The sequence below is a fragment of the Cyrtonyx montezumae genome, unplaced genomic scaffold, assembly GCF_038088225.1.
Source record: "Cyrtonyx montezumae isolate F1298 unplaced genomic scaffold, pur_monq_1.0 scaffold_7, whole genome shotgun sequence".
NCBI lineage: Eukaryota > Metazoa > Chordata > Aves > Galliformes > Odontophoridae > Cyrtonyx > Cyrtonyx montezumae.
The window spans coordinates 7,027,399-7,053,764 of record NW_027072078.1 but is presented as its reverse complement, the minus strand read 5'-3'; the positions used below and the strand labels follow the sequence as shown (position 1 = coordinate 7,053,764).

At 39.8% G+C, this 26,366-nt stretch overlaps 1 protein-coding gene across 2 annotated transcripts; it reads right to left on the bottom strand.

Moving 5' to 3' along the window:
• Positions 1–1,034: 1,034 nt before the first annotated feature.
• Positions 1,035–16,297, bottom strand: WDR75 (WD repeat domain 75). Of its 2 annotated transcripts, XM_065751435.1 has the most exons (21): positions 16,189–16,297; positions 15,965–16,094; positions 15,802–15,867; positions 15,240–15,333; positions 14,486–14,610; positions 14,018–14,088; positions 13,436–13,552; positions 12,987–13,075; positions 12,086–12,244; positions 11,704–11,763; positions 11,500–11,615; positions 10,883–11,052; positions 9,998–10,161; positions 8,534–8,717; positions 7,003–7,097; positions 6,490–6,585; positions 5,723–5,892; positions 5,118–5,177; positions 3,870–4,010; positions 3,700–3,791; positions 1,035–1,307 (listed from the first exon to the last, which is right to left on the bottom strand). In XM_065751435.1, the coding sequence occupies exons 1-21, from the start codon at positions 16,272–16,274 to the stop codon at positions 1,100–1,102; spliced, it is 2,493 nt and encodes an 830-aa protein (XP_065607507.1). In that variant the 5' UTR covers positions 16,275–16,297; the 3' UTR covers positions 1,035–1,099. The 2 variants fall into 2 exon arrangements, with proteins under 2 accessions (XP_065607507.1, XP_065607506.1); XM_065751434.1 differs by lacking the exon at positions 16,189–16,297 and having other exon boundaries at positions 15,965–16,089.
• Positions 16,298–26,366: the final 10,069 nt, after the last annotated feature.

Here is a 26,366-nt window from a genome sequence, read left to right as displayed (position 1 = left end):
ATTTTCCACATTCATCTCTTCTGACACTCATCTGAGAGTATATTTGCAGAATTAAAGAATGCAGCAATTTTTCTAAACGAATCAATTTTAAACTAATTTTGACTTGGATTCAGACAGTACCCGGATTTCTAGGTAGATTTATTTTTAATGGCTGTTTTCCACAGTGGGTGTTTACAAGTGATTGCCACAGAGTACGTGGCTTTGTCTCCATCTGCTCTGAAGCAAACGTGGAGTCCATATTCACATATGTGTGCTTTTGTTTGCTAGGGGTTGCTACTTCATTTTCTGCAGGAAAAAATATGTTGCCACTTATTGTCTTTGTATTTCTGGTGTTAGAAAAAAAGATAGTCATCCACTTCATTTTCAATGCAGTACTGAAGTCAGTAGCTAAGTAGGGAGAGTGTCACTTTTACTGACAAAGAATATTTGAAGCATCTTTCCTATTTCAAACTGTTTATCTGAGCTTTTTTAGCAAAACATTGTTTTCTTCAGAGCTCCTAGTGACCAACCCAACTTCCAGCAGCTTGCCTTCATATTGCAATGACTGAATATAGTAGCCACGTTTAGCCCTCCACTATGGAAGCTGCAGCTCCATTGTGAAAGGCACAGTAGTACGGTGGTCAGGAGATGTCTCTTCTTCCAAGGTGTGCAATTTTCTTGATGACTAGAATACCGTTTTCGTTATGGTCTAATACATGCAAGTACTCTATAAACAGAACTATCCCAGATTGCCCAACCGGATTTTGAATTTAGTAGTCTATAAGCTCAAGTTGTTTGCTGCTCTTCCTTGGGCCTCAGTGATCTGGTCTCAGCTGGGGAGATTTGGTAACAGATTACAAGTAATAATAAATTCAATTTTGCTAGTAGCCTTTTAAATGCACTTGCAAGGGGAAAAATACAGGAGAAGTATTTTCTAAGCTCTGAGAGAATCAGTAATAAAGATCAGAGCCATTTTTCAAGACATCAATTCTTCCCCTCAGTTCTTTATTCTTAGGGCAATAAAGGTTGCTAAAATTCACAGACAAAGGACTTGAAAGAATTTTGGAAGAATATTTAATCCACAAAACTTCAACTTACACTATTTAAAAAAAAAGTATGCTTAGAAAACTGATATCCAACTGTAGTCCACTTTTCTTATTTTTCGTAGTTCCTTCTCCTCCGATTTAGACAGTTTGTATGTTGTTTCTCCTAAGGATTCAATAGGCATTGTATCTTCTTGCTTCGTTTCAGTAACGTTGTTTTCCTCATCTGAATCATCCTCTGCTTCTTCACTTTCCATTTCTACTTCATCAGGAACTTCTTCAGCACTGTAAAAGGATGAGATTGAAAATAACCAATGAAATTAATTAACCAATGAACTTAATGGATAGTTGTGACTGCTGGCCTTAAAAACATGCTTGGTATTGTAGTAAGTTTTAGGAATTTATTTATTTTTAATACAGAGCAGTTTTTGAAGCAGCTGTTCCCTTCTGACTTGGCATGCTCAAAAGAAAACCTCTGTAATGCAGTATTTCTACACTACTCAAATGTCCGTTGCTTAAATCTTATTCTAGATATCATTAAGAATGTTCTGCATGATAGAAGAGCACTCCTAAATATTATCTGTTGTAATGAAGACTTCTTTCTTCAGTTTACATTTTATGTATGATATGCACATATATAATACACTAAAATTATACAGAAAACAGAAACATTAATAATTATTCTATACAGCTTTATACAGTTGCCCAACCTTCCAGTCCTACTCGTATGCAACTTTAAATACACAGCCATACTAATCACCAGTGTCAAAGTACAAGCTCTAGAGCTGCAAATATTTACACAGGCCACTGACCTCCTAAATTCTTCAGTACTGAAGCTACATGCAAAATTCTACATAATCTTTGTATGTGATTTTTGTCACTGTTTTGTTGATGGTGCAGAAGTTTTACTTGGGTAATCTTGTAAGAAAGCTAGCAATACCAGCTAACGCATCATAGCAGAACTGATTACACTGCTGTGGTAGCAGAACGCATTGTACATGTAAAATGAACTCAAACTTGCATCTCTTCTGTCCAAATTTTGCTCCTGTGAACCATCCTTTCATTGGTCTTTGCTAATTTAGAATGGCAGCTGATACTAATGACATCTTCATCTTTAACTTTGTAAAGAGTTATGAAACACTTCAAAGAATAGATCGTACATCAGTAAAACCACTTAGTTGGCTTCAGTCCACGTGGCAAGGTATTAAGGTAGCCTTATATTAGGACTAATTACCTTTGTGTTTGCATCCATTTTCTAGTACCTTGTCCTGATCTCAGAGGACTAGGCATCCATACATTTTAAGTACTTATCACAGTACTCCATTAAATTTGGATCAAAGCATTGTAAGACAAGCTTGCCTGTTCTTACAGTATACATTCTTATTTTGTAGTTTAGTTAAGAATGAAATCTGAATTCTAAATAAACTGTTAAGTGTAGACCTTAAGATTAGGACTAGTATTATTTAACATCTTTGTTATGACATGGACAAGGGGAATGAATAGACTCTTGGCAAATTTGCAGTCAGCATTAAGCTTGACAGTCTGGAGGGATGCCATCCAGAGGGATCTCAACAAAGTCGAGAGCTGGGCCCATGCAAACCTCATGCTGTTCAACAAGGCCAAGTGCATGGTGGTGTACCTGACTTGGAGCAAACCCAGATATGAGCACAGGCTGGGCAAAGAATGCACTGATTACAGTCTTGCAGAGGAGGATGCAGGCATTAATGGGTGAAAAGCCAAATATGAGATGGTAATGCGCACTGGCAGCCTGGAAGACCAACTGTATCCTGGGCTGCATCAAAAGACATATGACTGGGAGGGAGGCAAATGTCTCCCTCTACTAAGGTGACTTCTAAGGTGACTCCACCCAGATTACTACATCTGGGTCTGGGAACCCCAGCATGAGAAGGGCATGGACCTGTCGGAGTGAATCCAGAGGATTCAGATGATCTGAGGGCTGAAGGACCTTGCTTATGGAGAGAGGCTGAAGGGGCTGGCCTGGAGAAGGCTCTGGGGATACCTCATTACGGCCTTCCAGTACTTGAGGGGAGCTTATAAACAGGAGGGAGACCAAGTTTTTACACAATCTGATAATGATAGGATAAGGGGGAATGGCTTTAAACTAAAAGAGGGGAGATTTAGATTAGAAGTCAGGTGGTAATTCTTTACCCAGAGGGTGGTGAAGCACTTGCACAGGCTGCCCAGAGATGTTGATGCCCCATACCTGGAGGTGTACGGGACTAGGTTGGATGAGGCCCTGGGCAGCCTGGCCAGGTGGGCTGCAGCCCTGCCCATAGCAGCAGGGTTAGAACTAGATGATTTTTAAGGTCCCTTCCAACTCAAGCCATTCTAGGATTCCATGATCCTTACCTGGAATAAAGTTAAATTTATAAAGAACATTTGTGTATCAAAAGAAATATTTTGCTTGCAAGTTATGACAAATGACAGGAAAACTAACAACACCAACAAAAAAAGCCAGTGCTTTAAAAAGCTAGTCTTGCATATCTCCCTCAATATGGTTTTTTTTTTTTCATTAATATGTTGTCTCTATGAAGTATTCTACTCACCTGTATTAACAGAATAGTGAAGCATGCTGGAAAACCAGTCTTACGCTTTATTTAAATATGTACTTCAAGTAACTTAAATAATTTGGACGAATTCTTCCAATTTTTCTTACCTTTTGTTCTCTTTGGAGATGAGTAACGAATTAATAAATATAGGACACAGGAAGGAAGCAGATGGCAAAACGTGTGCTGGAGTGTGCAGGAGCTGAGGAGATATAAAAAGCTTCATTAAAGCTTCTGCTTGCCATTATTTTGCACATATACTTACTGTGGTTACTCCTACCTCTTTGACAGCAGGGGAATCTTGCTCATGGTGATGGTGAATGACTTTGCCAAGGTCTATGTTCCCCTGTGATTGTTGATGTCTGTGCTTTCCCAGCAGCAAGCTAAATGCCGTCACAGGAAGACTTTCTTCTACTGCCAGCTTGAATAAAAAATACAACTTGTAACTGAATGAGGACAAAGTTTTAACTAAAACTTAGTATCACAGATCTAAGTTCCATCTCATTTTCAGTTACCAGAATCCAAGAAGAATTAGCTATCAACCCAGGTGACAATTCTATGCTCAGGTTTAACTTGGCTAAGCCATATGACATAGCTCTTTGTGCTCATTTTCTCTCAGGAATTCTTTCCAACAAAATCCTCACAGAGGCAAGAGAACTCTCTAGGATCTGGATGTTTGCTTTTCTATAAAAAAGAACACCAGATTTTAGTTGGTTGTTACACCAATTAACTTCCAAAGCCAGAAGTTTGTGCATGTGCCAGAAAACCTGAAATATGGCTTTCATAGCCTCTTCTGACTAAGAGATCATTTATGCCCCAGTACCTGCTGAATGAGCCAATCATGTATCTTGAGGCAGAACACACTAACTTCCCTCCTGGAATTCTAGATCAGCATCTTTTGATCTGAGTACTGAATTACATCATCCCTCGCAAAGAAACTGATTGCTTATGACCATGTTCCAATTGAATTTTACCTAAGAAATATATTAGCTTCTTTTTCCATCAATTTTACCTAACCAATCAGTCAATCGAGTGCCACTGTTTTATTCTGCTCACAAGGCATGGAACACTTCTTCAGTGTCAATTTAAAAGCCTAAGTTTCCCAGACTACTTCTTCATGTAGAAGTACACAGTGAAACAATTTTGAAGCTTTTTCCCACTGATAAATCAAAATGGACTGACAACAGTTCCATCATCTACTACACAGCATGGAACAGGCCATGTTCTAGATTCTAAGCATTAAGGAAACAGAAGTAAAGGAAATAGCTTGCTTCATTTCAGGGAAATGAGAAAGTAAGGGAATAGCTTACTAACATTTCATAAGTTTCATGTTTAAAGGTTTTATGAATGGTAATTCTGCCAAAAAATAAGGAAGTACTGCCCCTTCAGATAATTGCCTGCAGCTTTGTGCCAGGGTCTGGTGAGTCTTTTCATGATGAAAAGGAATTTGAATCTGATAAATTAAACACCAAGAGAATTTGGACCTGCTCTGCCCCCTTCCCCCAAAAAGAACTTCCACAAAAGTTACCTGCTGGCTTGACAGTGTAAGTCTCTCTTCTAGAGGCTTTGTGCTAACTGTCATTAGCTCCTAAAATAAAGAATGGTGTAGCAGAATTAAAATACATGAAACTGTTTTCTGGATTTCAGTACCTTGACTACAGAAGTTTGGCCAAAAGCTTTTATTAAACAAGCAGAAGAAGCAAACTTATCTCTTTATTTTAGAAAGAACCCAAAGGAAACATGAATGGACCTAAAGGCTCTGGATTAGCCTTTCTGGGTGGAACAGAAATCAAATGGTCACCCAAATAAAACAGAGACAATTGATTATCACACAAAACATTTGCATAACTAGTAATACTACAGCTTCTACATATTTAAGTTAAACAGTAGGTTGTGTTCCCACGTTACCTAGTTTCTTGCATGCATGAAGAAGCAGAAAAACAGTAAATAATAAATTCTGAAGTTAAGCTATTTTAGTTCTTTATTATATGCTTTCCAATTCTAAGTATAGCTTTTGTTTCTTTGAAATCATAAAAAGGAAATGCTTAACTCAGCAGCAGTTGCATATCAATCCACATTTATGATTTTTTTCTCTTCCAAGAACCACCTTCCCCACCAGCCACCGTTTCTTACTTGTCTATCAGTAAGAAAAAACAGTTGGGATCTTCTTAGCCAAAGGTATTTTTCTGAGCCAATCGTTTCAGGCACATCTCTTGGAACGAAGGCAGCAAACTGGATCTTTTCCTTACAAAGCTTCTTCTGGATACAGATTGGCCGTGGCTCGCTTGGCTTAAACACAAACACTGCAAATACAAGAATGCCTCCCCTTTAAATCATGAATTTTTTACCTTTCTGGATAGCTGTCAAAGCACTATGCATCATAACCAGTAAGTGCTGGACAGGACTGCCTTTAAACAGGAATTATACTTAGGTACGATCAGCGCAACCTTAAGGTGCTTTTCACAGTATTCCAAACCTAACAATACACTTGGAAATTAACTTTTCTGTAGAACAGTAGTTCTGGAAAGTTTAATCTTAACCTATATCGAAAGTCTAATACATAGCTATATAGTTCAACCACAATTTTGTGTTTACAGGTGAGGGTTGAGACCACACGAGACCTTCATCCAGAGGACACAGTTAATCTTATGCTATTTTCTGTGCTGAAGACAAACTACTGGAAGAAAAGATGGGTAGCATGTTGTTTAAATACTGGAATTTACCAGTATTTAATTGCTGTTGCAAAACATAGCTCAGTTTTCCCTGGGTCAAACACAGAGTCAGGTCTGTCTAATGGATTTTATGGAGCTGAATTCTAAGAAAACCTTTTATATAAATTATACTTTCACAGTTTTAAGTTCCACTGACTACTACTTGTCAAAAAAAGCCTTTGTACTCACAGCTGGACTCTTTTAAGAGCCATGAGACAGCAGCAATATGTTCTGAAAGGGGATCAGGTTGCAGAACTACGATGTTGAGGTGGGCACTCCATTCCACTGAAAAGCAAATACAGCAATATCCAGATGTGAAAAGAAAGAATTCTATTCAGATACTTTGCCAAATAAAAGGTCAAATGGAAAAGACTCGCAAGGCTTAAACTCTGGAAAAGGCAAACAACTTTAGTTATTCCCAGATTAATAAAAACACAGAAACATTATCTACTACCTCTAAAAATTATGGAAATACTAGCTGTTATTGTTATCAATCACCTAAAATACAATTTACTATGCACAAGCATGCTAAGCAGATGCATACTGGGTAAGATTCTATCTATATTCGGGTACAAAACACATTACAACTCCACAGGACATTTTGTAGTGGGTCATCTGGATTCAAGTGAGACTTTAAGATATCACAGTATAGTTGGGGGTTAAATGTTATCACTTTCACGCTAGCACACAAGCTGATCTTACATGCACAACTGAGCAGGTTCCAGCAACACAGAAAGCCATGATCAGTGGCACCAATAAGGTATTTGGAACATGTTAGTCTCCCAAAGCAGATGTTCCTACAGAAGTAAAAAGTCAAAACAAGTTAATGATCTTTAGTTTTTGGTTTTGCTTTTCTACAATAGTTTTGATTCACAATATTCATTAAAGATTTTTGCTCTAATATTTAGTAAGGAGAAGTCTGCATTATGCTTCCACCTCTAGCAGCAAGGAACTTTCACACAGAACCTACAAATATAGATCTGGGAGATTTCAAGTATTTGTTTTCAATCATTTTAATTTCTTGTTCTTCTTTGTGAAGAATAGATTTCTAATGCTACATGAGAATACTTTCAAAAAGGCAAATAAATAAATTCTCTCTATAGCGCTTTGAACTTACATACTTAATAGTCATTTAATATAGTAACTATAGTACCTTATTTTAATTTTAACATAGCATGTAGTGAAGGCTTTAAAAGGAAAAACTCTCAAGGTAAAAGCTTGCCACTGTACCAAGCTGTCAAGAGAAGCATTTCCCTCAGATGCAATGAAATTGTGGCTAACACGCTCTCATGATTTTCCTACAGACCCATTTTAGAATCATACTTTTCAATTTCTAATCTTAAGAGGACCGGTATGAACAAAATGGACTCGTTCCAAAACATAAAAGCATGAAATCTCTGTATCTTTCACTGGTTCTGTATTTCAGAGTCTTTAAAATGTTGTGAACATGCAACGTTTTACTTTTCATTTTAGATGTTTTCTGGATACGAATATATTTGGAGCCTTTCACATTAGTCCAGTAATGGTGTGGAGAAGCAGCTAGAGAGGAACTGAAAGAAAATGCTACCATTCAGTTGTAGCATCTTCCTCATTCAGAATTAGTTTAGATACGGAGATCTGGCACTGAGCTTAAGTAGGTGGAGCAGCGAGGTCACCTACTGGCCTATTTTTCTAAGACAATTGTTACAATAGATAAGTTCACCTGGATCACAAACTACTGCATGTTTGCACAGCCCCAGAAGCTTACTATCAAGGTTGTCCTAGTCTTTGGGTCTCTTTTTCTTTACCACAGACCTATGCCATTCCTCATTATCTTCATACAATAAAACGGTCCCTAGACCTTCTGGGATATCTTTTATTGTTGCAGCACACAATAGGACATGCTGGGATGGTCTGCCAGGCAAACACAGACTTCCCAGCAAAGGCTAGCAACAGTCGAGATACGTGCCTCGTAACGCAGACAACAGCTTTATGGTTTACTGAGAGAACTCCTATTTGAAATCAAGAATAAAACACCAACAAGAATAAAATACTAACTTCTTAAATTAATACTTTCAGTACATTGATTTATCTCCATATTAATGGGGAACTTTCAATTAGTCTTCTTAAATATGAACTTAGACCATTCAACTCAACGCATGTACAAATGTATACAATCTTGAAGTAGTATAAATCGATCCTTTCTGTCTTAAGAAGCTCAAATAAGAAAAAAGCAGCTAGATGAAAAACATACCTTATTTTTCCAGGTGGATGGCAAAATGTACACTTAAGATCCCAAGTACTAGAATCCCATACAGTGACAGTTTCTCCAAAGCTAACAGCGAGCAGAGAGCCATCTTCTGAGAAACAGCAGTTAGTAGCCTGGTAGTTGTGGTAGCTGCCTACGAAGTCACAGCTCCAACTCAAACTCTGCTGCGCTGCATTGAATAATCAAATTAATTACACTCAGGTCTATACATGAAGAAAGCAATTCAAATACTAGTGCTACAGAATTGGCTCAGGAACAAGCAAATTTTCCTTCATAAGCCTTAAATTTTTGCTAAGTGTTGAAAATCTACAAGAAGCATCTAATAGGTTTCCCATTTGGTTTTGCATCTCAGCACTGAATCCAATTGTTGATATGGTACAGTACGAGTGTCTGTTTTGCCAACAAACAGGCAGGTATTAGATTAAAAAAAGATACTACAGTACTCCAACATCTAGTATTCTTAAATACCTTGTTCTTCCAAAACTGTAGCAAGAACACGAGCACCACTGAAAGTTTGAACACAGGCTGCATTTGATCTCAAGAAAGCTCATGGTTCATTTATGCGAAGCTTCAGAATAACAAAGCAATCTGTCAGCATGCTTTCTTGCCTTGTTTAACCTACCAGTGTGTTCTACTGAGCTACTTTTCCTACAGTTGATAATTACTATAAAATAACAGAAACAAAGTGATCCGCTTACAATCTAACATACATTCTCCAGTATAAATAAACTTGTACAGCCTGCCTTTACAAGTTATGAACTGAATAAGGAAAGAGAAGAAAGGAAGTTCAGCCGGTGCTACGATGTCCTTTGTATCTATGTAACCGCCAGGAGCTGATGGTGGAAAGACCTGCCTAAGAGGCCACAACCTGTTCACTTCTTTAACTGCACAGCACCATCTAGTGGCACAGCGAGCGATTTGCTACAAAGAAAACCAAAGCTCAGCCTACATACTAACTAGTTAGCTTATTATCTGCTGCAAAAATCCTGCAGCACGGCAAATCCTTCCACCTACACATTCCTCTACTTCCCTGACAAAAACACGAGGGAATGCAATACTAATTTGTACTTTTTTTTATCATGGAACATAGCTGTTCTGCTTCTGTGAGCAGACTATACCTAAAGAAAAAGAAAATCCAGTTTCCTGGAGTAGAGTAATCGTTCTAAAAACAACCCTTGAAATAATATATATAGGCTGCCATCTCCTTTTGCAGCAAGCTCAGTAAACTCTTTATGTAGAGGCTCCTTATCCTGCAAATTCTGACACTACAAAACTGGCAGAAGTCCATGGCAGAGGATGTTCAGGAGAATGCAATGCTCCATGCAATAGCAGAAATAAATTAATGGATGGGAACAGATTTAGTTTTGAAAGGATTAACTTAGGTTCAGCAATTCTACAGCGTGCTGCAAGGTGGCAAATGAGAGCACATTATGCTCTGATCATGCTTACCTTCTGGATCAGTGTCTTCTAGTATCACCCAGACTTTAAACACACAATCTCTGCCAGCTGTTACCAGCATCAGAGAGTCATCTTCCAATTCATCCGTGTCACGGAAGCACATAGCTGTTATGCGATCCTCGTGAGGCATGCTTATTCTAGTATTCAGTTTAAAGCTACAGTGAAAGAATCAAAGAAACTTCTAGTTACACAGCTAAAATGGTATTGCATTTACAGATCCATTTTCTCTAATTACTTTCACACTTCAAGAGATGGCATCCTAACACCAAAAAATAATTATTACTTTCGTGAACATTACTCTCAAACACTAACCTTAAAATCAGGGCAACCTTTCCCGTATTCAAGTTAGCAATCACACTTCTACTACTACACAAATCAGCATTATTTTGCTTTGTTTACTCTTTAAGAAAATAACTCTTAAAGAATGTTTTAAAATAAATAAGTAAAAAGCTGGGGGAAATGTATGAACCAGAAGCATACGTTAGCTAAAAAAGCCTGCCAAAAGTAATAATTCTATGTAACCTATAGGGATTGATCAATTAACAATGGATTTGAGAGGAGTTGGAAAGCCAAATAAGCTGTAGATGGCCATTCCAACCAGTCCAAATAAATACAGAAATAAAAACCCCCTAAAGGCTATTGCCTTTGTAATTAATATTAGCACATTAAATTCAGAGCAAGTATCTGCAACTGCAACTTATTTCAAGTTTGTGGGTTGTTTCCTCATGTGTGTGATAATCCCTTCCTAGGGTCTACTCTACTTTATCAGTTGATTTGGAAAACATTTTCCTATCAAGACAAAGCTTGTATAGATATTTGCATGATATTTAAGATACAGACTTCGACAATAAGAGGGCAAGCTCTAATTATCATTACCTTTGTGTTTCCTCATCAAAGAACCACAGCTTCAACTGTAACTCGAGGTCAGTTTCTTTTCTCTCTTCTACTGTTGCTAACCACTTGCCTTGTGCACTAAATGCGACTCTTACCAAGTCAGATTGGTTCAAACCTGCTTGATGAATGTATTCTTGTTGAACGATATCCAACTGCGAAACAAAACAAATTTTCAAAATTCAAGTGCAGATTTATAGGTATTGCTCAAAAAACAAAGGAGAAAGGACGGTCTGAAAGCACTGATTAGTACTGAGTGGGCTGTGGCATAAAGAAACAACTTGGGAAAAGCAGCACTGTGGCACATAAACACTGCAATAACTTTAAGAGGATACTGCAGGTGGACTTTACTTACAGATTTGTTATATTTAACTTGTGAGAGGAATGGAACTTTATCAGGTGAATCTTTCCAAACAAGATTTACCTATGCTTACAAATCATAGAAGATTCTAATAAAGGAGAAAAAAGTCTCAGGCTGAAATCCAGTCCAACAGTACAGCTGCTGGCTTTTTCCTTGTTTGCCATATTCAGTCTTCAAAGAAATGCTGATACATGAGTTGAATGCAGAAATGAAAAGGTTAGCACAGACCCGTCTGACTTACACTGTATAGCTGTCTGTCAGTTTGGAGACAGTAGAACTGCAAGTGGCCAGGCTCTCCATTCAGGACTAAAGCTTTTGTTCTAGGATCAACCACTAGACCAGTCTTGACTTCTCTAGCTGGGAATAAAAATAAGAGACAAGTGACCTATGATTAGAAGTGACACATTCTACGCCATAAGCAGAAAATAAACCTTAGTGCACATACCTTTAATTAGCCCTTGAATAGTTTTGGAAAATCTCAGGTTGCTGTTTATTATTGTAATTCCTGAAAGGAAAAAAACACATAAAGTCTTGCAAATAGCTTTGCATAGTAGCCACAACTAGAGTGGGGAAGGGACCTTAGTTATCTCTACTTAATCCTATATATATATATGCATATATATATATATATATATTTTTTTTTTCTTCACAATCTGTTAGACTCCTAAATTCAAGATGGAAAGCCGAACTACAAGCAGTCCTTAACTGATGAAGGAGCAGAAGTCAGCTTTAAGCACCTATACACAGCATCTAGTTAATTCATCTGAAAGTAACGAACTAGAGCTCATACAGATTTGCATGAAGGGGTACTTAGAACATTGGCATACGGTTGTCTGTATGCAAGGTGCAACAGAAAGCACTGTCAGATGAAATGGAGACGTATTCAATAGCAGAGCCCAAACGAGGAAGGAAATCCTTCTTGCAGTCTGATCCACTGTGCCACTGAACTAGAACAGATTCGACTCCTCCGCTCAGCAAGCTGGTTCCTTTTTAGATAATAAACGTGCAGTTAGAGATTTTGTTTAAAAAAAATCATCACTATATATGTTACAATGTCAGACATGCATAGATTTTCTAAAAACCTTTCATAAACTGTCACATCCAAATCATTAATTCTTTGTATCTAGCCTGGGCAATACACATAGGTACCTTTCTCATTAACCCACGTAAAACTGATACAGAATCTTACATGAAGCAACAAGAACTCATCCCTACGGTAAAGTTTGAAAAATGCTTTGGGAATACTATATCCCATTACTTTTTGAATATATTGAGTACTTGTGTTAGAATATAACTTATGTGTTTTTCTTCTAGAAGAAATATTTAGCAGTAAGAAGTATGCTAAGAAACACATTCACATGAAAGTTAACTGGATTTTTGCCACTAGACTTGAGCTCAGTCAAGCACAACTTGATTTGTTTGTATTCACACAGACTCTGGTAAGGACTCATGGGTACTGCTGGTGAAAGGGAAGAAGGTGGTGGGTAGGGTGGAAGCTATAATAAGACAGCTTAGATTTTACATTCCGTCAAAGAGAGTGAATATTTGACATTATGAATGTCAATCAAAACAGTATAAAGAAAACACAGCAGTTCTCACTTTTAATTCAGATCCTTCCTAGACATACTTAGAATACTAGAAATTAATTTGTTAGTAAGTGGATTAATGTGAACTTCTGTTGATTTTTCCATTCCAAGCTCTTTGACTTTTAAAGACTTTTGTACACACCTTCTGCAGAAAAAGCTAGATCCATGACTCTATCGTGATGCCAGTGGAGTGTAGAGTACGTGTACTCTTTTTTGTGGTTGAAATTCCTCCTATGTAGAAGGAAGAGAAAAGGTCTTAAAAGGCATTCACTGACAACTGAGCAAACAAAGGGGAGTACTGAATACTATCATTTTCTCTAACCTCTTGACTATAGTATTTTGCATGCTCCAGTGGTACAAAAGGAAGGAATCATTAAAATAGTGGCGTAGCTTATCAGGAATATTTTCCCATTCAACATCAAACTGAAGCTGTACCCGAAAGTCAACGTCAGCATTACAGCCCAAAGGGTTTGCTCTCTTTAATTTCTGAAAATCACAGCGGTAAGAACTAGATTGCTCTGCACAGGTTTCACTTAACTCCCACGGTCAAGTCAATCCATGGGGTACACAGATGTATCGAAATAAGCATACCAGAGACGAATCTTTCCGTCAGCGTGACCAGTTGCAATGCAGTCCTCCTGAGGATGGCAGGCTACACAAGTAAAAACATTGTTTCCACCTTTTGCGGTTTTTGCCCTCAGAGAAAACCTTCAGAAGTGAGGAAAGCAACTTCAGTTGTACACATGACTTTTTTCCTTCTTTAAAAAACAAAGCTTCAAAAGGATCAGCTGATAGCGTGCACATAATTCAGACTAGCAAAATTAAACATCCCCAAGTTGTTAGAAACCAGCATTCTCCAAAAAATAGTGACAGATTTTTTCCTTTTTTTATCATTAGATCTTTGAGCCCTTTGTTCCACCCTCCCCGCATGCTTTGTCCTTGGCCAAACTGTCACTTTTTTCACTCCAACATCAGCCCAAGTATTTATCTGAAAAAAATAAATGCTTGAGCTGAGATGATAAGCTACCAATACAACTGCTGTGAATATTGTCTGTCTCTTTAAGAGAAGCTTCTTATATACTGTCTATGTCCAGTTGTGCATACACCTCACCAGTTAACACAAACGTTTTCAGTATATCAGACTGAAGCAATACTTGATGCTTTTGTTCTTACCTGTTCAATTGTTTCCGTTTAAAAAAATAAACTTGGAGATTAGTGCCCTTCACTGATGCCACGTATTCACACTATTACAGTAAACAGGGATCAAGAAGTTAGATCATACAGATTACATGCGAAAGAAAAAAAATATAGAAAATTGTGTTTCACTACAAAGTTCTTAAAATTGGAGACAACACAGAAGCTGATGTTAAATAAATTGTTTTCAATTATAAACTGCTTTTTTTCCTTTAAAGAAAGCACAATTCTTACAAAGTCATTTGCTTTGTCAAATGGAGCTTAAAAAGCTTGAGCAGGAATCAGAGGAGCATGCAAATCACAAAATAGGGCCAAGAAAGGTTCATAAAGTTATCATTTCAAATAAAATATTTGATTAGTGAATCTCAAGTTCTGATACGCTTCTATAAGAGCACAAATGGAATATACGTTACTCGAAAAGTAATTCCCCCCCCAAGGTGAATGTACCTCTCTTCCAAATGCAGTACACTTTGGTGACACATCCACACCCTCCAAAACCACAGACACTTCTTTGGCTTCCGTATCTTGGCCTGCTGCTTTTGTCAGCTTAACCAAGACCAGTTGGAATGTATCTGGACAAAGGAAAGTCAGTTATCAAAAGACTTTTACAAACAAGTTTACACACGTTCACTCTAAAGGAGATTTGCAACCATTCTACTGTAACACATTAATGCCTTTCAGTATTTCTGAAAAGAATACTTTTCAAAAAGTAATTGGTTTGGATTTTCTCATTTAAACAACAGCACTGAAGTTCAAAGCCCAGATAGTGGATTCTGGGGCAGCTGTGAGCAGAAGGCAAGAAACTCTGCATAACTTGCTCTTAAGTGAGATTTGTAGAAACAGAGTAAGTATGTTTATTTCAGACAGAATGCCAGGAAAAAATATCCACGTACGCTGTCAAATTGAGAGAGAAGTCTCAAATACTGTGTGTATTTGATGTCACATTGAGGACAGCATAAAGATTTAACGCATCTCCTACATCATGTACGTGCACTGTGTGCCTTAAAAGTGAGGATAAGCACTCTTCTGGTCAGGTATAGAATGCAGATCCTACAGAGTAAAAACAAAACAGAGACCCGCAGACATCTGCTCTAACACTCACAGAAAATCAGGACTGATACATGGAAGCACACTGCAGTGTACTCTTCAGTCTGGTGACGTAGCTGAGACAGACAGGAACATTTTAATGATGACACTGTACCTCTTTCCCCTCTCTTTGGTATTATAACAAACACAGAGTCCTCAGAAGAAGGAAGTGCGTACAGCGCGAGAAGCTTGTATCCTATGGTGAACGTCTGGTGGAGAAATAGAAGTCCAACAATTATTACAAGACCACATCATTTTCAACAGACTCAATACAAATTTCTTTCATTCACAAATAGGAAGAACAGATGTGTTCTAAAGAAATCTTGCTGTATTAATTAGAACTGTCAGTTCTAAGGCCAATAAGAATTATACTCTTAACAAAGAACTGATGCCAATGTTAAACAGCGCTATTAAAATGTGAGACAACAGATTTAGTGGAAAAGTGTGTCACAGACTGCAAACTGCACTGGACTCTGAACCGTAGCAGCTAGCATGGTCAGTAAGCCAGTAGGTAACCCTTATTTTTTTTCAAGAAGACGATGTGTCACTGTTACTTTCCATGCTGACAAGCGTATCAATGGCAGCACTGTATTGCTAGCTCTCAGGCTGCGTTAACAGCGGCACAGCACGCGGCAGGCGGGTCAACAATAACACTCAACAGGAACAACTCAACATACTTTAATAAGAATCCCATCTGTGAAGTCCCATAGCTTAATGGTGCCATCGAGGGAGGAAGAATAGAGCTGAGAACAAAAAAACAAGGCAACCGATGAATAAGTTACAGCAATACACCAAAGCTGGGTTCTGTATGACAGCCCCGCTCCGTGCTGCCCGGCTCACCTGCAGGTGGTTGTGCGGGGCGAGCTGCACGTCCGTCACCAGGTCGCTGTGTCCCCGCAGCAGCCGCACCAACTCCTCGGTGGCCACGCTGTACATCTTCACGAAATCACCGGAGGCGCACAGCAGGAACCTACAAAGCGAGGACGGCCCCGCGGGGTCACTCGGAGCCCGCCGCCCGCCCGCCAGCTCCGCCCCGGATCCCCGCCCCCCGCCGCCCCGCTCGCCTGGCTCCGACGGAGAAGACGGCCCTGGCGCCGTGCAAGGCGCTGCCGCCGCACCGCACCACGCGGAGCGCCGCCGGCGCCACCATCTTCCTCCAGCGGAACCGCCGCGCCGCCCTTCCGCCGCGGAGCCCCGCCCGCACAGCGGCCGCGCATGCGCGCTGCGCTGCGCACCGCGGGAGGTGCAGTCGGCACGCTGTGGTAATGCTGCTGGGTCCTCATCTTCAGGCGTGCCCGCTAGTGCAATCCGGGCAACCCCTGTGCTGAGGGCGCTGACTGTGCCTGGGAGCTCATTTTCCGTACCTCTGGCTCAGTGACTTTTCTCCTGTCCCGTGCCTTGTTTTCTTGCTCCTTTCTCCTGTTTTCACACTTTGCACTGACGTATTTTTTATTCGCGTGGAAGTCTTTCTGCTGCCGTGCTGTGAATAAATAAATTTGATCCTGAAAGCCTCACCTCACGAGTAGGAGGTTGTGGAGGGTACTCGTAGTCAGGTCTCACTTCCTGAAACTGACGATAGTATTTTTCTTCAGTTTCCATATTAAAAGAGCAAGGATTTTTGTGTTCCAAGTTAAAGAGGTTGCTGTAAATTCTCTGGCAGTTCTGTAAGAAGTTTTTTGTGTGCTTTTGTTAAATCTGTGCGTGTGGGGACTGTTAAGACACAGCCCGAACCACTGATTGAACACCTGAAGGAAAGACCCGGTCAGCCCTGGGAGCACAGGTGAAGGCAATTCAGGCCAGGCTACACCCCTCTGACCTTATTTAAGGGCTGACCGCCTCTGAGGAAGGGTCTTTGTTGGAGATCTCTCCTCCTGGACTTCTTTCCTTGTGAGCCTAGATCCTCAGAGATGGGTAAGCATTCATTTTTCCATCTTTTTGTAGCACCACCTTGTTTACACTGGTCCCTTTGCCTTTGCACCGTGTCTTCTAGCTTTTTTTTTAGTTCAATGTCGTAACGTGTCTTCAAGTGGCACGGATTGATAGGTTTAAATGGGCATATAAACAACCAGAACATCTCCTTAGAGTTCTGGGGAGTAAGAGTTGCCAAAAAGTATCTGGTTTATGGTTTTCAATCAAATGAGCGAGGAGTAAAACCAATCTTAGCTGTTGTAATGCTCGCTCACTTGGCTGAAGTGGAGCCTTTGTGTGGTTTTCTGATGCGCTCAAATTTAAATACGGTGTATAAAATTTGTATGTCTACCTGTGCAAACCCAAATAAGAACACTAGAGGGTGCGAGAAGAACGACTGCAGTTGTAAGAACCGAGTATTTAAAGCCAAGAAAGCGAAGTAGCGAGTCCCTCAGGGACCTCTGTGATATTCTGGCCTTACCGTATGCATTATTTCTGTTATTACATCTGCCATGGTCGAAGTGAAGGCAAAACTGTGGTGCTATGTAATGATTCATATCAATGTGCTCTTCTTAATGTTCAAGAGATTATATAGCGATTTGTCCAAGACCATGAAAACATCAACAACTCATCAAAATGGAAAAGGATAGGGAAAATTAAACTGCAAATACATGTTGCAACATGTTTTGCTCCTAGCTGGGCTTAACGAGCCACCCAGCAGCTAACCTGAGCCGGTTTTGTGCTGCAGTTGATGAACACAGCTGGCAAATGTAGCCCAGGAGCCTGCAGATGATTGTGCCACCTGTGTCCTTGCCTTTAGGAGTGCAGCACTACATTTTTATGTGAGCAACCTTTCTGTTGGACAGTAGAAATACTGAATAGAGTAGTTTTTGAACAGCAAAATTATCTGGTAGCTTGAAAAACTAAAAGGGGTGAATTTCTGTTTTGAAGTGTTTCCTAGCATGCTGCACCACCTAGGGTTCCCGCTCTCTGAAGGAGTTTCCCTGTGCTTTTTTTCTCCTTAAATTGTTTGTCCCAAGTAGCATTTTAAGTGATACCCTACAGTGTTTGAATGTCCCTCTTACCTGAGACCACAGCAGATGAGCACCTCTTGGCACAAAATGTGCAAAAATAATTTTAGCTCGTATTTTTTATTTATGAATGCATATAAATTATGTAGATGCCTCATTGTTTTCCTACAGAATATTTGTTTTGAGGTGTCTCTAAATTGGGGGTCTAAGCTGGGAAATGGTAAGCACAATTAGAGGCTGATCTTGTACACTGCCTTTTGAATTATGGTAATGATTCTTAAGGCAGCCAAACATCTCTTGATAGTCCTTGGTCTCTGGTGAACTGTGCAATAGCGTGATTGTTATTTCAGTTCAATATTAAGTAGATTTGTTTTTTAATTACTATAAAATTAATGTCATTTTTGAACATACTGCCCTGTTCTGGAGGGGTAGCAGAAATGCTGAGTCATAGCCTGAACCAGAGCTGGAGCACCTGGTGGGAAGGCAGGGCCAACCCAGGGGGCAACAGCACAGGTGTGAGCAACGTCTGAATGATTGGAAGGGGTGGAGCCAGGAGCCGCTCCTTGCCAGATCTCATTTAGGGGTTGGCAGTGGAGGCAAGGGGATCTTGCTGGAGATCCCTATGTACTTGCAACCTTCTAAGGGTAAGAAGCTTTTTTCCTTTGTTTTTCTGTTTATGGCCGCTTTATTTGGGCTTCGCTTGTAGCCTAGGACTTTGTTGCCCTGCTCTTATTGGCTCTTATTGCTGTGCTTTCCATCGTGCTATAGTGTCTCAGACGGTTATGAAAGAATTTTGTACTGTAGTATTCTTGTTTATAATGTTATCTCACAGTAGTTTGTAAGTTATTTCAGTGTCTTGGGTGCATTGACTTGTAAAATAAGATCTTGAAATGCGTTCATGTTCTCAATAGAGCTGGTTGGGAGGTTTTTTTGTTACCTGTACTTACTGTTGAGCTGTCAGTTTCCTGTTAGGAAAATGATGATGCAGTGAGAATCCTTGTGAACAAGCAGAATATGGAGTTCATACTCAAATCTGCCAGTGTGAAATTCACTGAAGTTTTTTCCAATTTCATGAGTTTCTTGATTTTTTTTTTTTTTTTAACAGCAAAGAAGCAGGATTGTTTCATTTTCAGGACAAATCGATCAGAGGCATTTTCTTTCAGGGGATTGTGTAGTTTCCTTTGGGAAGGACTTTCTGTTAAGGTCTACGATTAACTGTGAGGAGTGCTGAGCTTCATCTGCCTCCCCAGTGCAGCTGGGACTAGGTGGTGGTTAGTCTGTTAGCCTTTTAGTAACGTGTGTGTTTCCATGTATGTATCTGTTATCCCATGTGGATGCTTCTTAAGAAGCCAGGCAAACAAGTGCCTGGCAGAAAAAAGCATGTCTTTTGTATTCTCTCAGTGGAGATTGTGGAGTTTTAATCCTCAGCATCTTTGCAGTTCTTCTTTTGCTCACTGGGAAGTAAATTGTGCATTTTGAATAATTCAGTAATATCAATGCCTCTCAAATCCTGTTGTTGCTTTTGGACTGTTATCCTTTACACAGGAATGGAATTGGAGTGACTTTTACTTTCTGAACAGATGTTGAGTATTCCAAAGGTATTGCTGGTAAGCATGACTGAGCTTGTGTCTTTGATTTCCATGTGAAATGGAACTGTGAAGATAGTCTGGTGTAAGAGACAACAGATGTGGGAATACATGAGTCCGTGTGAGGATCTTGTTTTGAGGTTTTGTTCTCTTTATGTAGTGGCTGTTAGTAAGCAGCTTGGGTAGAGTGAGGATCAAATGAGGCTTGTGAGCTTATTTACCTTGAGCAGCTGCCGGATCTTTAGTGCTTCCTGTTCCATAATGCCTTTGAGATTTTTCATTTTCCTTACCACTAATAAAGTAGGCCAAGCTTTGTCCATCTAGGGAAAGTGAGTGTTGCAAAAAAAAAAAAAAAAGCAAAAAAATCTGGATGAAAGAGGCTCTCTTAAGTACTTAAACTCTGTGCTTATAGTCCTCCAATACAAACCAGCTGTAGCTGTGCATTACTATGTGTAAACAGTATTCCCCTGCTCCTAGCATTTCCAATCACGAAGCAACACATTTCAAGTTGTACTGTTCTCTTTTCATCTGTCTTGTGCTCTTCCTTACTACCAGTAGTCAGTCTTGAAATCCTATCCCGTTCCCACTGAAAACAGTAACAATGGGCCCAGCAGTGAGTCGTGCCTAGTTACTGGGGAAGCAGGCCAGGGGTGTTATGGTCTGGGTGGAGCTTCTAGTGTTGTGAGAAGTCTCACTGGTTTAAAAAAAAAAAAAGATTGGAACTCGTGCAGAAAAATTGAGCTTACTGGCATTAGTTCTTTAGGATTAGTTTCCTCTACTACTTTCTGAGGGGCATTTTGCAAGTTGCTGTAAGGCTTTTTCAGTATTTAAAATATCCTATTGAGGTCACTGTCTTTGATGGGAGAAAAAGCCGACTGGGGAAATTAGTAGAGAGGATGCCTCAGTACTGAGGCTACTCTGTCTCAGCTCATGTAATATAATGCCAGGTCAGAATCTGCTTTCCCTCTTCGGATATTGCAATTAATAAGGATTAACTGTTTTATTTTTCTTGTACGCATGTTTCTCATGAGAAACGTACCCTCTGCTTTCTTCTGGTGTTTTGCACAAATGTTTTTGTGCTCTGGCATTTGCCTACCAGGTGTTGATACTTCTCTGAAGAGAGGATGTGTTGTTTCCAATTCGAGGTCTCCTCAGAGATGAGCAGTGCCAGCAGCACTCTAGTTTATAAGCGTATTCAAGCTGATGTAAGACTCATTGTTCCAAATTCCTTCTTAAGAGTCAAGTTTGGATGCCTGCTGGTAAGCTTCCTGCAGCTGATGGGTGGACTTTTTTTGAACTGCTGCATTGAGTTTCACCAGGTGGAAAACCATTCTGTTGCCAAGTGGCTGCTACTGTGATGTCCCCTGAGAGGAATATTGAGAAGAGTAGAAAGAATCCAAATTTACTGTTTACTTTAGCATTGTGTGATGCCTGTGAATGCACTGTATTTATCTTATTCTGAATAACTACTAGTTTTAAATACCAGGAGGAAAGCAACAACTCAAACCATGAAATAACACAAGCAGGGCCTTTTTGACCATTAGAAACAAGTCAATCATTATGGATTAGAACTGTTTTAAATATAGCGGGCTGGAAAATATAAATTAACGGGAGAGTATCACCTAGCTAGCAATTAAGCAGGCTTAAGTGAACGTGGAAGTGCTTAAGCATACCGTGCAGATTTCTCCTGCAGATCCAGGCACGGTTACTCGGTTGTCCTGCTGCGTGCCAGACCCATTCTAAAGAATTAGTTCTTAGGCACTAATTCTAGCTAAGTGATCTTATTAAATGGTGTGTGTGTGTTAATCCACTGTGTACTTTACGTTCCCTTTCCCAAAGATTATTTGCTGTAACTTGGTAGCTGGTGGAGTGCAGGCCATCTGGGTGTGGATTGCTGCTGTTAGCAATTGTTATCACTAGCGTAGCTTACGTTTGTAGTTCTTACTGCCGTGCTTTTTTTCCTGGAGATTGCCAGCCTGAAGTGCTAGAAGAGACCCCCCCAGGCTCTCTGTTGAGTCAAGGAAGCGGCTCATGTTGGGGCGTGCCTGCAGCCTTCTGTGCTCAGCCACGAGACCTGGCAGTTAAGTGCTCCTAGGGAACCATCAGACTAACCTCCTGCAAAGGCTCTATAGATAAATACATGTTCAAGCCCTTTGTCACAGGTTTTGCTGACACAGTGGGTTCCTGATCCACATCACCTGCTGCAGGACACTGACAAAATAAAAAAAACCCTAAAAAATGATAGTAGTGTGCTCCTGGTGATTTTGTGATTTACAGGGTACTGTTCTGATGAACGAATAAGGATAGTGACACATTTCTGCAGGCGGAAGTAACAGTGTAATTTGCTGTCTTCATATGGAGGTGGTCAAATTAAAGGATCCCAGAATGAGTACTTGGATGAGATTCATCTTCCTTTCAGGACAGCCTTGGAATGCATCGCTGCAGTAGGGATTTGAGGTTTTACAGATTGTTTCTGTTGCATTTGCCCTGGAGTGCTGTAAGAGAAACCCTTTATTGGGAATTACAGTGCTGGTGGAATTTACCAGGTAGATCATTGAACTTACATGTTATATAAATGGGGAGGATAGCAAATGTGCTCTGTGGAACAAAGTGTATAATTGGGACACCTTTATGTTTATGAATGTTCTGTCAGTTTCCTGCTCTAAATTATACTTAATCTAGTTTTGTTCTTTCTGTTGGATTTAAGTGTCTTGGTTTTGTGATTAATCACCTCAAACTGTGCTACTTCAAAACACTGTAGGCAGTGTACTGCAGTACAATAGTCTTTTTCTGAAACGCGCTGTCATTACTGTGCTACTGTTGCACATTTTCTGCTTGGAGTAAACTCCTTCATTTCCAAAAAAATTTTTTTTTCAGATTTTGAGTAGTTTCTTGTTAAATATCAGAACTAAAGGAACTGATGCTACCACACATTTCTTCTCTGTAAGACAATGTCCCTGCTGCTTTCCACTGACTAGTGGATGGTTATCTATAGCAGGGAATTGGCTTTAGCAGGATTTAGGTTACAAATCCTATGATTCTGTGGCTCTTTATTGTGCTATTTCTGCCTTTTTAATTGGTATCTAGGTAGCTGAAGTCCTTTAATTACCGTCTGATTCAATCACGTGCCTACTCTTATCAGTTTTATTAACATTATGCTGGTATTTCCTAAGATTAAGCAACATTGTATTTGAGAATGATGGTTATGGGTAGATATTATTCCACTGCAGCTGTCATCATTTGGGAGAACTTGTCGTGACTGGCTGTGGAAGGCCAGACAGGGTTTGTGCCAGAGCCTTTCTAGTGTTCTCTTTGGGCAGCCCAGCAGGCTTTGCTCTTGAGTAATCTGAGGCCCACCCTTTCCCCAGAGACTAGGTAATTATTACTGCAGTGCTTCTGTTGCTTCTGCATGGAGGAAAAGGAATCAGAACTGTTTTGCCTCTTATGTGAAAGTATAGGAGGAGCTGAAGTACTTCTCTGATGCTGCAGAGGCTTTGAGTACTCCATGTAAGATGTATTGTTTGTTAGCCACGTGATGACTTCTGTGAAATGTGTACTTAAGTAACTAGAAGGCCATAGGAGCAGGACTGAAAAGTTATTTTGTGGTGTTAAATAGTATTATAGATGATGTGTTGCTTTGGAAGTACTCAAAGTAATCCAGGCCGTCAAAGGAAAATAGCAAAAGTTTCTGCAATTAACTTTTTGAGCTGACTTTTCTTCCTCCAATTGAGCAACTGTCTGTAGACAAGAAGTCCTAGCAGCTCCACAAGAGAGAGAGGCTGCCATATACAGCAAAAGTTTCCTGTCAAGATCTAGAAAGCTGGGTTTCAGTCAGCCTTGTGGAATATGCTAAAGTTTACTTGCACTGCATTTTATTTGCATGGGCGTGTTTCAGGCCTGTGGAAGTAGCCAACTGTTATCCTTGTGGATTGTATCTTCAGTTTAGATTAAGAAGAGGCAAGCCATGCAAGAGAATTCAATATAAAATGCTTTGAGTGAGTTTTTGTGCAGTTTGCTTGGATGCTGCTACTTATTTGGAATGCAATTGGTTACTGAGAGGACAAAGCAAATGTAGTACTACTGTATTTCTATTTCCAGAGGGGATGTGCATGTTACTTTCTGCTGCTCGTAAGGTGTCAGGTAATATCTTAGCATCACCTTTTAATGTGACAAGTGCTCTGCTTTCCGTCGTTCTAGTTGATGTCGCTTAGATGTGACTTGCAGGTAGGTGACACAAAGTAGCTGGCAGGATATGTTCCTTCTTTGCATATATGGGTCTAAGCTGCAAGAGTGGGCTCTCACACAGTAGTTGCCTGCTCTGTTGTGGCAGTCACTTGTTATCAGTGTTTGTGAGAGGAGCACTGATTTGTTTATAGCTGTGTGAGAGAAACTAAAACATAAGTCAAAATAAAATTAAGAAATACGAGAATTCGAGTAATTTTTATGTAATATTTTATACTAGGCTTTTGAGGCATACCAGTTCTGGAGATACAAGGATTAAAAAATGAAACTCTCCTCAGGAAGCAAGGTTTTGTGGTTTTTTTTGTCATATTTTGTGATTTTTTTGGTGGTGTTTTTGACTATCAGGCTGGAAGGACGCCATGTCTTTTTTTTTTAGAGGATAATATGGGAAGTGTCTGTTTTCAGATCATTCCAATAGAAGTGCTGTAAACGTTTTGACTAGGAATGAAGCAGAGGAAAAAAGAGAATGCAGTTTTGGTTTACCTGTAAAATGCCTTTAATTCAAACAGAAACTTAGTAGTCCCACTTTTCATTGCATGGGAAACAGGTTTTCAAGGATTTCAAGTTCATTGAACTATAAGTGAACTTGTGAGCTGGATCTGCAGTTGTCTTTATTTCTCAGTTGGTCTTTGTAGTCCTGGTTCCCATTCAAGTCATTACATTAAGTGCATGGACTTGCTGAAGTCAGGTACCCTCAGTGGGATGGATGCTGGCTTAACTGCTCTGAAACCAGCAAGAATATGTGACCTAACCAGTTTGCTGTTTACCTGCAGCTTTTGCTGGTAGCTGCATTGTCCTTGCAGGAGCTGCTGGGCATAAGCCATGAATGTGGCTGTTACGTGCTCCTGCTTGGCAGTTTCTCACTGTTCCAGCAGCAGGCTTGGGGAGAGGCTGGCAAATGAGCAAGGCCGCTGATTTTTCCATTGATCTGGCTGTTGAGCACCTTATGTTGTACTGTGATGGTTAGAGTGAGCATGCAGAAGTTATAATATATGCACAGTGTTAGGATATTTGTTTAAGAATACGCTGTGTAGGCACTGATTACTGCTCAGTAACTTGTCACCATAGCAGGTGCTAAAGGGCATCCTGTGTCTGAGCTTGAGGAAAAGCACATCTGTGTTCTATGTAGTGGAGCATGCATCAGATCATACTGTTCCCTGATGTTTATTAGTTCTTTTTCTATTTACAGGACTTCAGAATCCATTCCTCTGCTTGCTTTGTGCTGGTTTATGCTTTTGGATTCAGAAGACAAGCCTTAGGGAGAAGTTTACATGAGTTCAGCTCCTCAGTTGTCATCCTCACTGAAGCTGGTTGAGTCATACTCAGTGTAAGTAAGATTTATGGAGACCAGTTAATGGAAAACAAAATAGTGTCATTTTTGTTACGAATGAACTAGCCTTCTCACTTCTGCAGCGGTGTCTGTGATCATTTCATAATGGTGTTGACTTTAATTTCAAGAGATGTTGTCATAAATAAGGAGAATTTTGGGACTAAATTGTTCTTTGCAGAAGTGCTTAACTTCACTCTTAAGCTTGTCCACTGGTGAATTCAGGATGCACTTTGTGATGTGACAGCATGTATGTTTTTTTTAAGGGAAAGAAAAGACTTATTGATGTCTGCTTAATGTCTTCAGATAACAGGAATTCATTCCTGTTAGTCCTCACCACACAAGGTTTCTCAATCTTAGTAAATTTCAGGGGAGTTTATGTACCCTGTATAGTTTAATTTTGAGATGATGTATTCTGAGAAAATAAGATCCCCCTAAAAACTGAAGTTCTTTCCATGCCTGTTGAGAAATCTGAAATAGGCACATTTCCATCCAGCCTTTAGGAGTATGGCTGAGGTTTACGTTTCCAAACCAAAACACTTTGCTAGAAGTGTGTTAGTTTTCTCTCTACTGTGATGTAGATTGTTCCAATTTAAAACGTTTGGTGTTTAGAGAAGGACAAAGCCTCTGTCTCATCCTAAGTAAACTAGCTGTTTCTAGGTGTGCATTACTGTTTTCTGCATTAAGTCCTTCTGAGGTGTGTGAGCTGCGGTAGATGTTAACAGGAGTGGTATTCAGTTGCTTAAGGTTCTCTTGCTGCGAGTCTGTTCTGTTCCTTGTTGTACTTACGGATTAAAATCGATTTTTTTTTTTTTTGAATGAGAAGAAGAAACGTTGAATGTTGCTGTTTCTCTCGCAACATAAACCGGGAGCCTGTAGCTACACTGTTTAAAAGTATATAGTGCAACAATGTGTATCCTGTAGATGCAGTTACATGTTTCCAGTTCAAGCAGTATGCCTGCTGGAACTAGACCTTCCAGAGAGTAAAAGTACTAGCCTTCACTATTTTGTAGGTGTTGCTGAAACCCATTTCAAAGCCAGTTCTTCAGAGGAAAATGAAGTCATAATTTATGTGCTGAACAGGAATACTTTTTCTCTAGTTGCAGTGGAAAAAGCATTCCATCATGTTGTTAGACCAGCCAAGTGTA

Excerpts from the sequence above, each read along its gene's own strand:
- WDR75 (XM_065751435.1), bottom strand. The coding sequence starts at position 16,274 with ATGGTGGCGCCGGCGGCGCTCCGCGTGGTGCGGTGCGGCGGCAGCGCC. Across the intron at positions 14,611-15,239 it reads ACCAAAGAGAGGGGAAAGAG|ATACATTCCAACTGGTCTTG; the intron begins GTACAGTGTCAT and ends TCCTTTGTCCAG. Across the intron at positions 12,245-12,986 it reads TCTAGCTTTTTCTGCAGAAG|GAACCAGCTTGCTGAGCGGA; the intron begins GTGTGTACAAAA and ends TTATCTAAAAAG.